The sequence below is a fragment of the Oryctolagus cuniculus genome, chromosome 17, assembly GCF_051225735.1.
Source record: "Oryctolagus cuniculus isolate XC-2025 breed Fujian yellow rabbit chromosome 17, ASM5122573v1, whole genome shotgun sequence".
NCBI classification, from domain to species: domain Eukaryota; kingdom Metazoa; phylum Chordata; class Mammalia; order Lagomorpha; family Leporidae; genus Oryctolagus; species Oryctolagus cuniculus.
In genome coordinates this window covers 52969188-52984122 of record NC_142883.1, presented here as the reverse complement: position 1 = coordinate 52984122, position 14935 = coordinate 52969188, and the positions used below count along the sequence as shown (strand labels likewise).

At 44.9% G+C, this 14935-nt stretch overlaps 1 protein-coding gene across 22 annotated transcripts in view; it reads left to right on the top strand.

Annotated features, from left to right (window-relative positions):
* Positions 1–14935, top strand: part of MYH10 (myosin heavy chain 10) — a 139899-nt gene that overhangs the window by 66207 nt on the left and 58757 nt on the right. For all 22 annotated transcript variants that reach the window (XM_089318338.1, XM_089318341.1, XM_089318339.1 and 19 more), the window contains 2 exons: positions 12448–12511; positions 14121–14219. In XM_089318338.1, the coding sequence (XP_089174464.1) occupies positions 12448–12511; positions 14121–14219 (163 nt within the window). The remainder of the gene's footprint in view (positions 1–12447; positions 12512–14120; positions 14220–14935) is intronic.

The following is a 14935-nucleotide window of genomic DNA, read 5'->3' as shown; positions in this document are numbered from 1 at the left end:
AGAGCGCACTCGCAGTCTTCTGACAATGCCCTGAGGGTCAGCTGCACCCTGCTGCTGTGTTCTCTTAGGGGCTGGAGACCGTGAACCCTCAGAGGGACCTCCGTCATGAGCCTGTGCAGAATACATAACTGTCATTGCCTGAGATCGGTTAGCGCTTCATCAGAGGCTGCCAGTGGAAGCTGAAGTGTCTGCAGACATTTTTGTTTGTTCAGCTGTGACCCCTGAAGGGTAGAAGCCGGGGTGCCCATGGATATCCTGCCAGGCATAGCAGAATCTCCACAACCAAGAGTCACCCCGCCCAGAATACCTGTTATGCCAAGGAATTGCTTTTGGAAATGTATTTGCAAAATAATATGTGTGTTTCCTTAATGCTTGTCACTTTTTTTTTTTTTAAAGATTTATTTATTTATTTGAAAGGCAGAGTTACAGAGAGGCAGAGAGAGAGAGAGAGAGAGAGAGGTCTTCCATCTGCTGGTTCACTCCCCAAATGGCCACAATAGCCAGAGCTGGGCCGATCCGAAGTCAGGAACCAGGAGCTTCTTCCGGGTCTCCCACGCTGGTGCAGGGGCCCAAGGACTTGGACCATCTTCCACTGCTTTCCCAGGCCACAGCAGAGAGCTGGATTGGAAGTGGAGCAGCTGGGTTTTGAACTGGCACCCATATGGGATGCCAGCACTGCAAGCGGTGGCTTCACCTACTACACGCAGCACCGGCCCCAGTACTTTTGCTTAACACCTCCTATTGCAGAGGGTGATACCAGTAACTCTGGTTGGACCCTATTTTGTATTCTGGTGGGAACGGGATCTTGGATTGTTTTCTAGCCACCTTGTGGCACTCCACATAGGAAAGGTACAAGAACCAGTGCCTCATCAGACCTGCTTCAGCAGATACCACCTTCCATAGCGCTTGCACTACTGGATGGATGACTAAGCGATTACTAAGAGGGCTCAGTCAATATATTAAAAGCTGGTCTTTATAGGTAAGAGGTTTTAGAGTAAGGCCATGTTCTTGGACAAAGCTATTTCCCCAACCAATAAACAAAGATATCTTTACAGTGTTGACTTTGGGTTTGAAGAGTCCACCTTTATTGAATGGATATTGAATTGCTGTTTAGAAATAGCTCAGTTGCTCTCTACAATTACGGTAAAGCATCAACTACACAACACTAAACAAGTCGTCGATGTTAGGAGTTTCACGAAAAGCGAGTGATCAGTCTCATTGGTTCAACAGTGCTTCGTGACAGGACCCCTCAGTGTTTTTCTGTGAATGTTGCCAGTGCTCTGGTTCTCAGGGGGTTTGAAAGTGACCAGTGTTGGCTGGCGCTGCTGCTCAATAGGCTAATCCTCCGCCTGCGGTACCGGCACTCTGGGTTCTAGTCTCGGTCGGGGCGCCAGATTCTGTCTCGGTTGCCCCTCTTTCAGGCCAGCTCTCTGCTATGGCCTGGGAGTACAGTGGAGGATGGCCCAAGTCCTTGGGCCCTGTACCCTCATGGGAGACCAGGATAAGTACCTGGCTCCTGGCTTCAGATCAGTGTGGTGCGCCGGCCGCAGCGGCCATTGCAGGGTGAACCAACAGCAAAGGAAGACCTTTCTCTCTGTCTCTCTCTCTCTCTCTCTCATTGTCCACTCTGCCTGTCAAAAAAAAAAAAAAAAAAAAAAAGTGACCAGTGTTGCCTCGGTTTTTTAAATTAAATTTTATATGATTTTATATGGTTTTAATCTGTTGGACAATTTCATTATTAAGTGCCTCTTCTTTGCCAGGGACTGTATTCCTTTAATTGACATCTCTGGATGTCCAGTAGATTTCTCACATGTAATGTAGTCCAAATGGAAATCTTCTCTTTTTCCCTTCCAGATTTGTTCGCTTATGTCTGGGGTTGGTGAAGATTACCCTCAGATTATCCAGTTGCTTAAGCTTAGATAGGAATAAAAACAGCAGCAACAACCTAAGAAAACAACATGGCCAGGAACCCTCCTCCGGCCAGCCTTTTGTTCCCGGCCCACGGCTCGGCTGGAGGGGGAGCCTGTAGGCTATGCATCTGGTCTCCCCGTGTTGCTCCCTGTCCGCGCCTGTCTGCCTCGCTGGTCTGGCACCCGCTCTGAGCAGGCCCCGCTGTCACCACGCCCTGTTTCTTTTCCTCCTAGCAGTCATCACAGTCTCTAGCTAATGCCTGCTGAATTGTCACCCCCCTTTGCTAGGACATCAGACCTCTGAGGGTCGGGGCCTGGTCTGTCTGGTTTTCCTCTGTACGTAGTACAGAGGAAGGCTTATTTACAGAATTCGGTTAGTTACAATGCAAATGCCTAGTACTAAGGGCTGATTCTCTCCCACACCAAGCTTCCAGCCTCCCAGGGCTCCCCTTTGCTGTGGCTTTGACCTTCAGGAATTTTCGGTGACATGCCCTGGTGTTGTACAGATGAGCTCAGGGTTACGTGCTGCATGGGCGGCTGGTTCTGAGAACATGAGGACCCCGTTTTAGAAGCATGGGTGGAAGATGTGTGGGAGGCAGTGGCTCCACAGACAGGCCGGGTGTCGGGCTGGGAAAGAAGTGAGTTATGTGTACGGTGAACTTCCATGCAGGCATTATTTACAAGCCACACGCTTGGCACTGCGAATGTTGAAGCTACAAACTCCATACCACTTTAGAACCCATTTGGTTCCGTTTCTTTGATCTGATACAGACGACTAATTTCCTGAAGAACATCATTTCTTTCAAAGATGCCAGCGTGTGGTTCATATTAAAAGGGGATTCTTTAGGAGAGCATTGCCCTTATGAAAATAATCGTCCACAGTTAGTCCAGCTCTCTGTTTATGGGGAAGAAAAATGCATTCCAGATGGAGGCGATTTATGTAAAATGAATCTCTCATAATGGAGCTTTTAAAACAGGGACTTGCACTGCAGAATGATCGTTTTAGATCAGCAGACACATCTTCCCTCAAAGTTTCAGTGAGAATCGCTTTCTCTATCTGCACAAATCCTTGTTTGCACCTTCTTCTCTAGATGGGCATTAAGAAGGTTTGGCAGTTCCCAAGTGCCACATGAGTGGGAGTTGTGCACCCTCACGTTCATTGATTAGCGAGCAAGCACGAAAGAAACGGTCGTGTGCATTGATGGCAACCCAAATCTGTTGACTGAGAGCCTCTGCCCACAGCTTTCCCAGAAGATTGACAGAGGCAAAAACAAGGGCGTCAGAACACGCAGCCCTGGCACGGTCAGGCCTCTGGCAGCGCTCCCACGCAGACAGCCCTCGGGGCTCCCTGGAGTCCACTTGTTCATCCCAGAGCAGGCAGGGTCTGTCTGTGTCTCTTTAGCACTATTCATATTTCCCCAGTAATTTCCACTATCCATCACGCTAAGTAACAAGGCCACTTAGCTCACATGAAAACTCGTTTTGCTCATCACAGAGCTTCTGGTGTCATCTGGAGATTAAGAGAGCCGAAGCATTTAAGGTAGCCATCTGGCCTTTGGATTAAGTGCTAGCTCGTTACTCCTAGGATGGGTTTCCTCATTCAGAGCGATAGCTGTCTCCAGGGTGGAAATGAAACCAGGCTCACTCACACACCCCTCTCAACGCCGAGGTGCTTAAAAGCAAACCACAGCTTCTGGTACCAAATTAGAAAGGGAGGAAAATGTTTGCAGAACATGAAACAAACCCATATTGCCCCCATATTAATTTGCTAAATGGCAGTCTAGGTTTGATTACTACAGATGTGTTGTAACCACCTCAGAGCAAGTTCAGAAAAGATGCCATTTCCAAACAAATGAAATTTTGGAAACTAACAGGATTTTCTTTTCTTTTTAAAAAGAGTTATTTATCAGTTTATTTGAAAGGCAGAGAGATAGAAAAAAAAGGATAGAGAGAGATCTTCCATCTGCTGGTTCACTCCCCAAATGGCCACAACAGGTAGGTCTGGGCCAGGCAGAAGCCTGGTGCCAGGAACTTTATCTGGGTTTCCCACATGGGTGATAGAGGCCCAAGTACTTGGTCCGCTGCTTTCCCAGGTGTGGTAGCATGGAGCCTGACAGCACTCCGATAAGTTGAAGCATCAGCTTAACCTGCTGCCCCACAACACTGGCCCCATTCTTGTTTCCTTCATGGTATCAAAATACCAGATATCCAAATTTTCCTGGTATTTTTTAAGTGAAATTCCTTACAGTTTATTTTTTAAGAAAATTATAATTGCCTGTGCTATCCAGAACTCTTCTGTTGTGTAATCTTAATCCATGGCATGATGCACAAAAAGTATATGACATCAAAATGTGTTAACTTGGGGCTGGCGCTGAGGCGCAGTGGGTTAACACCCTGACCTGAAGCACCAGCATCCCATATGGGCACCGGTTCTAGTCCCAGATGCTCCTCTTTCTATCCGGCTCTCTGCTATAGCCTGGGAAAGCAGTAGAAGATGGCCCAAGTCCTTAGACCCCTGCACCCATGTGGGAGACCTGGAAGAAGCTCCTGGCTCCTGGCTTTGGATTGGCACAGCTCCAGCTGTTGCAGCCAGTTGGGAAGTGAACCATTGGATGGAAGACCCCTCTCTCTCTCTCTCTCTCTCTCTCTCTCTGCCTCTCCTCTCTTTGTATAACTCTTTCAAATAAATAAATAAATCTTTTAAAAGTATTAACTACAATCAGTACATACTGTCCTTGTCATGGTTTTCATTCTTTTCCCTATTTTTGTTGGCGAAATTCTTTTTTATTTTCAAGATTTATTTTTTTGAAAGGCAGAGTTACAAAGAAAGAGAGGAAGACATGGAGAGATATAGAGATCTTCCATCTGCTGGGCCAGGCCAAAGCCAGGAGCTAGGAGCTGCTTCTGGGTCTCCCACATGGGTGGCAGGGACCCAAGCACTTGGGCCATCTTCCACTGCTTTCCCAGGCACATCAGCAGGGAACTGGATCAGAAGTGGAGTAGCCAGGACTCAAACTAAGTTCTCATATGGGATGCCAATGTTGCAGGTGAAAACTTAACCCATTAAAATTATAGTGCCGGCCCCTGTTGGTGAAATTCTGCTTGAATACTCTCAATTCCATAATCTGATATTTATGGAAATCAAATATGAAGTAGACATTTTCAGCCCAAATTTTTTGACCTGTGTTTAAAAGATAGAGGACAATCAAACTCTTGTTGTTTTCCAGATTTTTCTAGATTTTTGTTTCTGAAAGAGTATCGCACATATAAGGCTTTTTAACTCCCAGGTTGTATTCCCTGTCCTACATGACCCTATAGAAGAAAGCACGGTCATTCTACTCCTGTGGTGACTGTCCAGCCCGAGGCATGGCCCCCAGACAGCCGCACACTCCTCCTGCCTGTATGAGCAGCAGCAAGGGGAGCGTTGAAACCCGAGATCATTTGTGGGACGTTCAGTAAAGTATTTCCCTGTGTCTGAAATGTTACCGTGCTGTCAAAGTGCTTGGCTGGACCTTATAAAATATCTGAGCACAAATGTCGCGTCACTTAGAGTTGTTCAACCTTGTAAGGTTTTTGTGTCATTCAGATGTTTTCAAAACAGAATAAATTCTAGAGCTTTGGCTTATAACCAAGATTATTAGTAACAAAAGAGGCTGTTCTCAGAGATGCTGGATTGTTCCAGGGTATGAAGAGAGGAAGCAGGTGGGCGACAGCCTGGGTCTACTCTCCCTCCTCCCCAGGCTGTGCTCCTACTGCTCCACCCCTTTTCTCTTTATGTCCTCTTTTGTGGCCCTCTTCCTGAGCATTTTCGTGTACCCAGAAGATTGCTCCGGCAGCAATGGCTAGAGCAGGTATGGCCTCCAGCTGTGAAAGGGACAGCCGGCCAGGGAGACGTCCCAGGGAGCAGAGTGCTGCATGTTGGTGACTTGGCTTGTTTATCCTTGCACGGACCACGGTCTGAATTATCTGAGGACATTTCTGTATACTTTGCTTGTTCAAAAGGCCAGAACCTTCATCTGCTTCCATTTTGCTGTTGAGTCTCACTTCTTTCCCATTGTAATCTCCCTTAAAGGGGGGAGGAGAGAGAGTCACTAAATGGGAAATGTTGAAGATTAAACCTCAAAATTACTGGAGCTCTAAGTTTTCTATACATTAACTTTATCTTTTCGTCCAAATAAAGAGTTGTTTTTTTTTTAAATTGGATGAATTTTGAATTTCTAATTTAAACCAAAGTGGTACAGACAAAAGAATAGCAGCTAGTATAAAGAGTTGAAAGCTTAAAGACTATGTGGATACATACTTCATAAAGAAACTAAACAGACATGTTGTTGAAAGCTGAAAGTTTTTATTACTGGATATAACAGATTTTCAAAAGTAAAATATTTTCTTAGGTAAGAATTAGGTGATACCATATGATTTTGATTAACCTTTTCGCTGTGTTAAAATGAGAAGTTTGAGAAAGTATTTGTTCCAGCAGTTTGCTGGCAGTATATCCTTGTAGCCATGGAGTAATAACACTGTCTTGTGACTTCTGTCTCTTAAAATAGCACTTTCTAATTAACTCAGTATTGTATAGATAATTCAGCTGTTTAAAATTTATATAGACTTTCAACCCTCAGTATAACATCAGGATCCAATTTTAGTCTGAGTTTTTTTTTTTTTTTTTTTAATAACAGTCCTAGGTAGAACTAATACTTAGGACTAATCATTTTTATATCTTAATTCTCTCCTAGGGTTCTTCCAAGGAACAAAGACAAAATATACTCATTTTAAAAATAGAATAAAATTCATTCCCTCTTGTAATTACCACATGAACCTAAGATATATAGTGTGGAATATTAGTAATCTTTTTTCTTCACTCTTTAATTATTGATAGAAAGAGAACAGATTTTATGCATTCCACTTCATCTGAAAGCATATTACTCTTTCCTCACCCTAGGAATCTGTTCATCGTTACACAGCATTTTTTCCCAACTATGCTTTTAAAAAGGATTACAAGAATGGAACTGCCTAGAGGAGGCTGCAGTAACTATTGTGTCATCCTTTAGTTTGCTGATGATATCACCCAAAATAATACCAGAAAGTATGGAAAAAAGGCTAGAGCCAACTTTATAGTCTCCTTTTAGATTCCAGTGGACGTAGTTGAAAACCAGAAGTTTCCATTTTCTATCCCTAAAGGCAAAGAGGCAACCACTTCACAGATGGTAGACTTCATGAGGAGGCGGATGTAGAGACAGAGCACCCGGGGGCTCTGACGGTGACGGGGAGATTCACTCCAGAAGCAGGGTCTCCACTTGAGTCCTCAGATAGCACCTACGATTTTCTCCAACTCTAGAACAATACATATTTCTAAGGACAGAAAGGAAGCATGGTATTAACATCCAATTAGTCATTCAGTAGGAAGAACGTCCTTGTTCAGTATCTTGCACAAGAATCTAGACCATCTGTTTTGCTGCAAGAACATCTGACAGTGTTTTTTCATCTTGTGTGATCTTTGTGTACTTCCCACAACGTTATCTGTTGCAGTTCACAAGTGGACAGGTGAAGGCAGGTACAGGTACAGACGTTACTAGGAGGAAGCAGATGATGTAGCAATGGAAAAAAAAATTTGGATTGACCATTCTGACTGGTGAGGATAAATCTAAAATTGAAAGTGTTCCACAGCTACAGAATAAGTAAGGCCTTCTTTGCTTCGGCAAAATTACGAGCTGTCATACAGGGGCAACAAGTGACAGTCTGCTGGCAGGAGAGAGAGAGAGAAGCATCTACATTTGCTGCTTGGAGTAGCTCTTAGCCCAGATGTCACGTCTCTCAAATAGTGGATTCCTGTACAGCTTAGAGCTGAGATCAGGTGCGGCATGCCAAGGAACTTTACGCTTTTATCTGTCTGTCTAGAAGGCAGAGTGCAGGGAGAGAGAGGCAGAGCTTTCCCATCTGCGGTGCCCTCGGGCCACTGTGTGTTCTGCTGGCCCCAGCACCACCACCCTTTGTAGTGACTTTATTTCTGAAGAACTTACAAATAAACCAAGAACCACCGAGCTTGAAACCAGTGAAATACTTGATCAACTCTAAGGTGCTCGGCTCCCGCGGCCCCGTTTCTGTGCACCTTCTCCTCCTTCCTCTACGTTCTCTGGAGATTCTCGGCTGTGCACAGAAGCGCCTGCACCGCGTGCTCTCCAGGGATGGAAAGACCTTAAGTCCGGAGAGGGGAGCATTAGCTCATCAGCTCTGAATGCTGTAATTACATTATTTGCGTAAAGTTGTTACTTGTATAAAAGTAGCGTTTATATGATTCACAAGAGCGTGTCTCAAAAAGAGGGAAAATTTTTCTCCCCGTTTACAAAAAATGCAAACAAAACTCTATCCTCCATAAAACAAAACTGACCAGCCACACAAATTGCTATTTTTATTATGTGAATTTTAATTAACAAGTTCTGTTTTTAATATATATGTGTATATATATATATATATATATATATTTAAATTTGAAAGAGAGGCAGACCAAGAGAGAGTCCCCCATTCACTGGTTCATTTTCCCCAAAATGCCTATAACAGCCAGGGCTGGGCCAGTTCAGAGCCAGGAGCTGTCTAGTTCTCCCACATGAGTGGCAGGTAGCTAATTACTTGAACCACCTCCAACATGGGCACCCATTAGCAGGAAGCTAGGATCAGGAACAGACCCCAGACTCAAACGCAGGCACTGAGATATGGGATGTGGTTGTTCCACATGGCTACTTCACTGCTACACCACTTGCCTGCTGCAAATAACATGTTCTACACAGAAGAAAATTACCAGGACACCCGCCCCTGGTAGTCAAGCAGCCTTGCGTTGTCGTCTCCAATGGGGTTTAGATTATTATCTCAGTGACATGGGATCAGCTTCTAGGCCGGAAGACATTGTAGGTGTTGGGACTGACACCATTCTTCGCAAGGAGGTCCCAGTTTCACCTGTTCTGTCATCCACACACTCACACTCAGATCCATGTCCAGAATATTTCTGGTTTCACCATTTGTTTTGATCATTTATTGTGTAGAACAATTACTTTTTTTGTACATGGCCTTGTAAGAGGTGGTAAGAGTCCATTAGCCACAAATGCCTTTGCTCCTTGTGGGAATCGTGCTTGTGGCTCCTCCTTGAACTCCTCGAGAGTTGTATGGCCTTGGGAGCAGACCCTCTGTGGAATGCACGTCTCTCACTACAGTGGTGTGGCACCTCGGGGGAATCTCATCCCTGGGCGTTTGCCAGAGCCGAGCAAGGCTTGGAGATTATAGGAAGCCGCGGGTTGACATCTTGCTGGAGGCAGAGTTAGAAGGAGCTGCGGGGCGTACTGTCGTGGGCTAGGACTTGCCACATGAGCTGACTACTTTGCTCCTCGCCAACAGCAAATCAGCACCCAGGGACTTTGCTCCCATGTCCCCTTGTGTGGCTTGCTCGGGTTGGATTTTTCACAAGGGGAAAACCAGTGAGTTCTTCGTAATGTTCATAATGCCAAGCACAAATAGATGGATTCTTGATTTTTGTAAAATGTCCTCCATTTTTTTCTTGAAAAAAAATCAGTTGTTGAAGTATAGTTTATTCCCAAGAAAATGCAGTTTATAAGCTCTGGTGGTGTCATCCCCAAACGGACTACTAATGTGTTCTGCTTGGAGTAAACACTGGAGAAAACAACACTGTTTATACAATTTTTTGCATATTTATTTTATTTAGTTGAAAAGCAGAGAGACAGAGAGGTCTCCCAACTGCTGGGTCACTCCCCAGATGCCTGTACCAGCCAGGGCTGGGCCAGGAACTCAGTCCCGGTCTCCACCTGCCACTTCCCAAGGTACACATCAGCAGAAAGCTGGAATGGACAGCGGAGCTGGGGTTTGAACCCGGGGACTCCAATATGCAGACATCCCACGCAGTGGCTTAACTGCTGCACCAAACTGTTTTCTGTCCCTGTGGTTTCTTCTCTTTAGAATTCCAGGTAAATCTTACTGTGCAAAGTGTAGTGGTTTATGTCAGACTTCTTTCATGCAGCGTAACATCCATGTTGAGTGCATTGCAGGATTCCCCTTCCTCCCGCCCTCCCTCTGTCCCTTCCTCCCTCTCTTCCTTCCTTCCGTTTGAGAGAGAGAGCTTCCATCTGCTAACTTACTCCTCAAATGCCTGCCCACAACAGGCAGGGCTGGGCCGAGGCCGGAGTCGGGGCCCAGGAACACAATCCAGATCTCCCGCGGCGGTCGGGGGAGCCAGTCACTTGAGCCGTCACTGCTGCCCCGTAGGGTCTGTAATAGGTGGGAAGCTGGAGTCAGGAGCCAGAACTGAGAACTGAACCCGGGCACTCGCTGTTCCTTTTTGTTGCCCAGCAGCGCAGGGTTCCACTGTGTGAACAGACCACAGTTCCTATAGTCATTCAGTACTTGGTGGGCTTTTAGGTTGCTTCCCGTTTGGCGCTGATAATAATGAAGTGGTTACAAACATTCAGGTGCTCGACCGTGTGGACGTGAACGTTCGTTTCTCCTGGGTAACTTCCTAGAAGTGGGGTTGCTGGGTCATCTGGCAACTGTTTATGTGTAAGAAAACGGCACGCTGTTTCCCACAGTGCTGTACCATGTTGCATCTCGCCAAGGTTGTGTGAGACGTGTGGTTGTCCTGCATTCTCACCGTTCTCCCATTCTAGTGAACATACAGTGGTATCTTGCTGTGGCCATCTTCATGTGGATTTCCCTAACAACTAGTGATATTGAGTAGCTTTTCCCACGCTTATTGACCACAGTCACTTAATGAGTGTCTGTTCAAGTCTTTTACTTAGTTTTTCTATTTTTTAAACTAGGTTGTTTGCTTTGCTGTTGAGCTGTAAGAATTTTTTGCAGGCAGTAATTCATCTCGTAATGTGTTTCACAAATGTTCTCTCACGTTTGTGGCTTCTCTTTTCATTTTCTTGATGGTGTCTTTTGAAGAACAGAAGTTTACATTTTTGCTGAAATCCATCTTATCAATTTTTTTAAAGATATATTTTATTTATTTGAAAGAGTTACACAGAGAGAGGAGAAGTAGAGAGAGAGGTCTTCCATCTGCTGGTTCACTCCCCAATTGGCCACAACGGCAGGAGCTGTGCCGATCCGAAGCCAGGAACCAGGAGCTTCTTTCGGCTCTCCCATGTGGGTGCAGGGGCCCAAGGACTTGGGCCATCTTCTACTGCTTTCCCAGGCCATAGCAGAGAGCTGGATTGGAAGAGGAGCAGCCGGGACTCGAACCGGTGCCCATAGGGGATGCCGGCATTGCAGGCAGCAGCTTTACCCGCTACACCACAGTGCCGGCCCCCCATCTTATCAACTTTTAAATTTTATGGTTCATGCTGTTTGCATTGTACCTAAGAAATCTTTATCTAACTTAAGATCATAAAGATTTTCTCCTGTTTGAGAAGTTTTACACTTTTTAGTCTGCACATTCGGATCTGTAATCTACTTTGAGTTTGTTTTTGTATACAATGTGAAGTAAAGCTGTAGGTTCACTTTAAAGACCCGTCTGTCCCCATTAAATTGCCATGGCCTTTTGCTGACAGTACATTGACGTGGTCATGTGTGCATGGTCTGCTTCTGGATTCTGTTCCGTTGACTTGTGTCTCCGGCCTTGAAGCAGTAACACGCTGTCCTGTTGCACTTGCAGCTTTCTGAAACCAAGTAGCGTGAGTCCTCCAGCCGTGGCGCTCTTCCTCGGCATTGCTGCTCCTGCCCCAGGTCTTTCCCATGCCCCAGTGAACTTCAGAGCCAGCCTGTGACTCCTGACTGGACTCCCGTGTGAATAATAGTGCTGGCTCGCTAGGATCAGTCCTAGAAAATAGCAGCCTCTGCCGCTGCTGATGTCTCTTTATTCTGCAAAATCTCCAATCTGGTCTTTTCTGTCCATATTTGTAAGAAAGAAGTGACTGTATTTGACTTGGCTTGCTTTTCCTTTTTTGGTGCTACTTTGCCTGTTTGGTGTTATGATAGCTATGAGATAATGGCTGTTTTCTCTTTCATTAACGTAATCATATAGTAAAGACATGAGCTAGTCCTCACAAATGCATAAAACTATTTCGTACGATCAAGTCAACATTTTTAAAGGAGTAATTTTATTTCATTGTTTTTACGATTACACTGTGTCCAACTTTTCTCTTGCTTGACTGGATTTCTTATTTCCTAGGAAATTGTGTAATATTACTCAGATTTTCACATCTATCAGGAGAAAGCTGGATGTAGTACTCCTTTAAAGCTATGAAAATCTCTCATATCTCGAATTATTTAGAAAAGTTTTTTTAAAGTTTTGAATGCTGGGGTTTTCATTACTTTTATTTATAATTTTATCTGTTACAGTCCAGGAAAGTAGCCTATCCTTTTGCTATTTTTTAAATGTATTGAGGCTTTTCTTTTCTTTTTATTTGAAGCAATGTATAATGTTGACTTTGTGCCCAATTCATATGGATACTTGGCAGGGCACATTGTCTTAGTATCTTACTATAGTGTTCATATCCTCTGTGTCCTGACTTCTTTTCATTTTTCTCTTTGCTTCCAGGGCAAATTTATTCGGATCAACTTTGATGTAACTGGCTATATCGTTGGGGCCAACATTGAAACATGTATCCATTTCCACAATCCCATAACCCAAGAAAAAGAATGATGTAATTTTCCTCCAGCCTCAAGGCAGCCCCCTGTGGTCTCACCCCCATTGTCCAGATGACAAGACGCAAGCCCAGAGATTACGTCGCTTGCTCGGATACTCTCACTTGTAACTCCAAAATGGTGGTTTTTGTTGCTGTTTTAAGAAACCAAGGCATACATGGTTCCCATGGCTGGGGACGTAGAGAGTCCTCCAGTATGTGTGTGTTGCAGGGGCATAGGATGTTCAGATAACGCTGGGTGGTGCTGCTCTCCAGCTATTGCTTATCCATGTTTTTTGCTGTCTCCTTGTGATGTTAGTGGCACGAGCATACACTCACTGAAACAGGTCATGTAAAGTCATTTCAGCTTGTGTCAGGTAGAAATGATAGATGTCCTCATCCCCAAAGCAAATGTGGAAGGAGAGGTCATGAAACAAATGGTTCTGAACTAGAAAGGGGTGCTGTTAGCTGTTCCGATAATTGTTAGAATCATCTCCAGTGGTCGCAATACATCATTTCTCTGCCTCAGGTGAGGAAAAGAGCAGTAGAAACTACTGATGACCATGAGCACTGTTTGATGTCTCTAAATACACTCGGCCAGCAAAAGGGAGAATGGCCAAGCAGGGACTCTGCCATCTAACTTTCGTGGTGTTAGTCTGTTACAGCATCTTCCGGATGAATGCATTTTTCACTTAGCATCCAGGATGGGTCTGGGATGGTCTGATTTGAAATTCAGGCTACATGGCTCATACAGAATTAAGTTACTGTGTTGGCCCCAGGGAAGCTTGACTTCAAAAGAGGCAGTCACCTCCCACGGCTGTGAGCAGCATCCCTGCGAGTCCAGGATGACTGTGCCTGCAGACGCTCCGCGAGTGTCAAGGGCCTGTGGAGACTGCAAGGTCCACGCCAGCCTCAGCCCTGAGCCCCCCGACGGGGTGTGGTGGTCTGAAACGCTGGGGCTGAGCTGTGGGTGCTAGACCCGGGGTCCTTCGGAGGCGCCCTGGGGGAGGCCAGTGGTGACTGATCGCAGCTGTCAGCTCACCCCAGCTGACCTCAAGGCGTTTGAAGTTAGCCTTGGTGCTGAACATCCAGGGGCCGGCACCTGGCGTCTGGGAGGCCAGCACAATGGGCTTTGGGAATCAGACCAAGTTTTGACTCCTGGCTCCACTGCTTCCTTGTCATTTTCACTAATTTCTTTGTGCTTAGTTTTCTTATTTGTAAAACTGTGAGAGTAATCCTGGTATGGCCAGGCTTCTCTTGCCTTAAACAGCTGTTCTTCATTTTTTAACAGCTCTTTGCACAGTGCTGTGTTGTTTAAATGCAATCCAAGTTGGGGGTGGAGTGGAAGTGTAAGAGAAGCCCCCTCTAATCTTTTAAATCCCCTCCCAGACCAATGATTCTATGAGATTGGTGGGAAACATAAATTACTAGGTTTTTTTTGCTTGTTTTCACACACAAAATAAGCTCATGTAGAGTAGTTGCAGGATAGTTACTGTGTAGCAGAGAATGAAAACATTTCACAAGGTAAATTGGTGTAGACACTGAAAGATGACTTCCTTTTCAATATTCCTTAACCATCCTTGCTCAGACCTTCTGGAAAAGTCTCGTGCTGTTCGTCAGGCAAAAGATGAGCGGACTTTTCACATCTTTTACCAGCTGTTATCTGGAGCAGGAGAGCACCTGAAGTGTAGGTTACCAAGGCTGCTACTCTTTTGTATCCATCTGAGTGTGTGTGTGTGTATATATATATATGTGTGTGTGTGTGTATGTATGTATGTATGTATTTTTTTTATGTTAAAGCTTTTTGAGAGAGAGAACCATGATGGGAAACAGTAGTTGTAAACAACACCCAATTTCTAGCTGGTTAAATCATGAAAATAAGATTGAAGTTCCCTTCCCGGGGGTAAGTACTTTATCCTAAGTGGCAGGCTTGTGGATGTTGCTACAGTATCCTTTGCACTTTCATTTCTTTTCTTTAAAAAAAAAAAAAAATTCCTTTTTAATGAGAAGACCGTTGATGCATTCTGACACAATTCTCTTTCAACATTTATAAGCGTGAAAGTAAAAACATACATAAACTTACATAGTAAAATTAAGTAGAATAAATTTTTTCATTCCTGGATTTACAACTGAGTACACACTACGCTTACACTAGTAGTAAAAAGAGCCTGTAGCGGATTTTACTTATTTGTTTTTCATGAGTCACCAATTCTGGAAGCGTAGGGCTGGGCAGCTTGAGAGGAGACTCCTGGCCTGGTCAGAATTTTGCTGAGTCAGAAGTCTGTGTGGTATGAGGGAGCAGCATGTTGGACCCCCTTCAACTCCCAGAATCGGGGCCGCTCCTGCACAGCTCTTCCGTATTTCCCCCAGAGGTCACAGTAGGCGCGTTTAGGTGAGACTTCT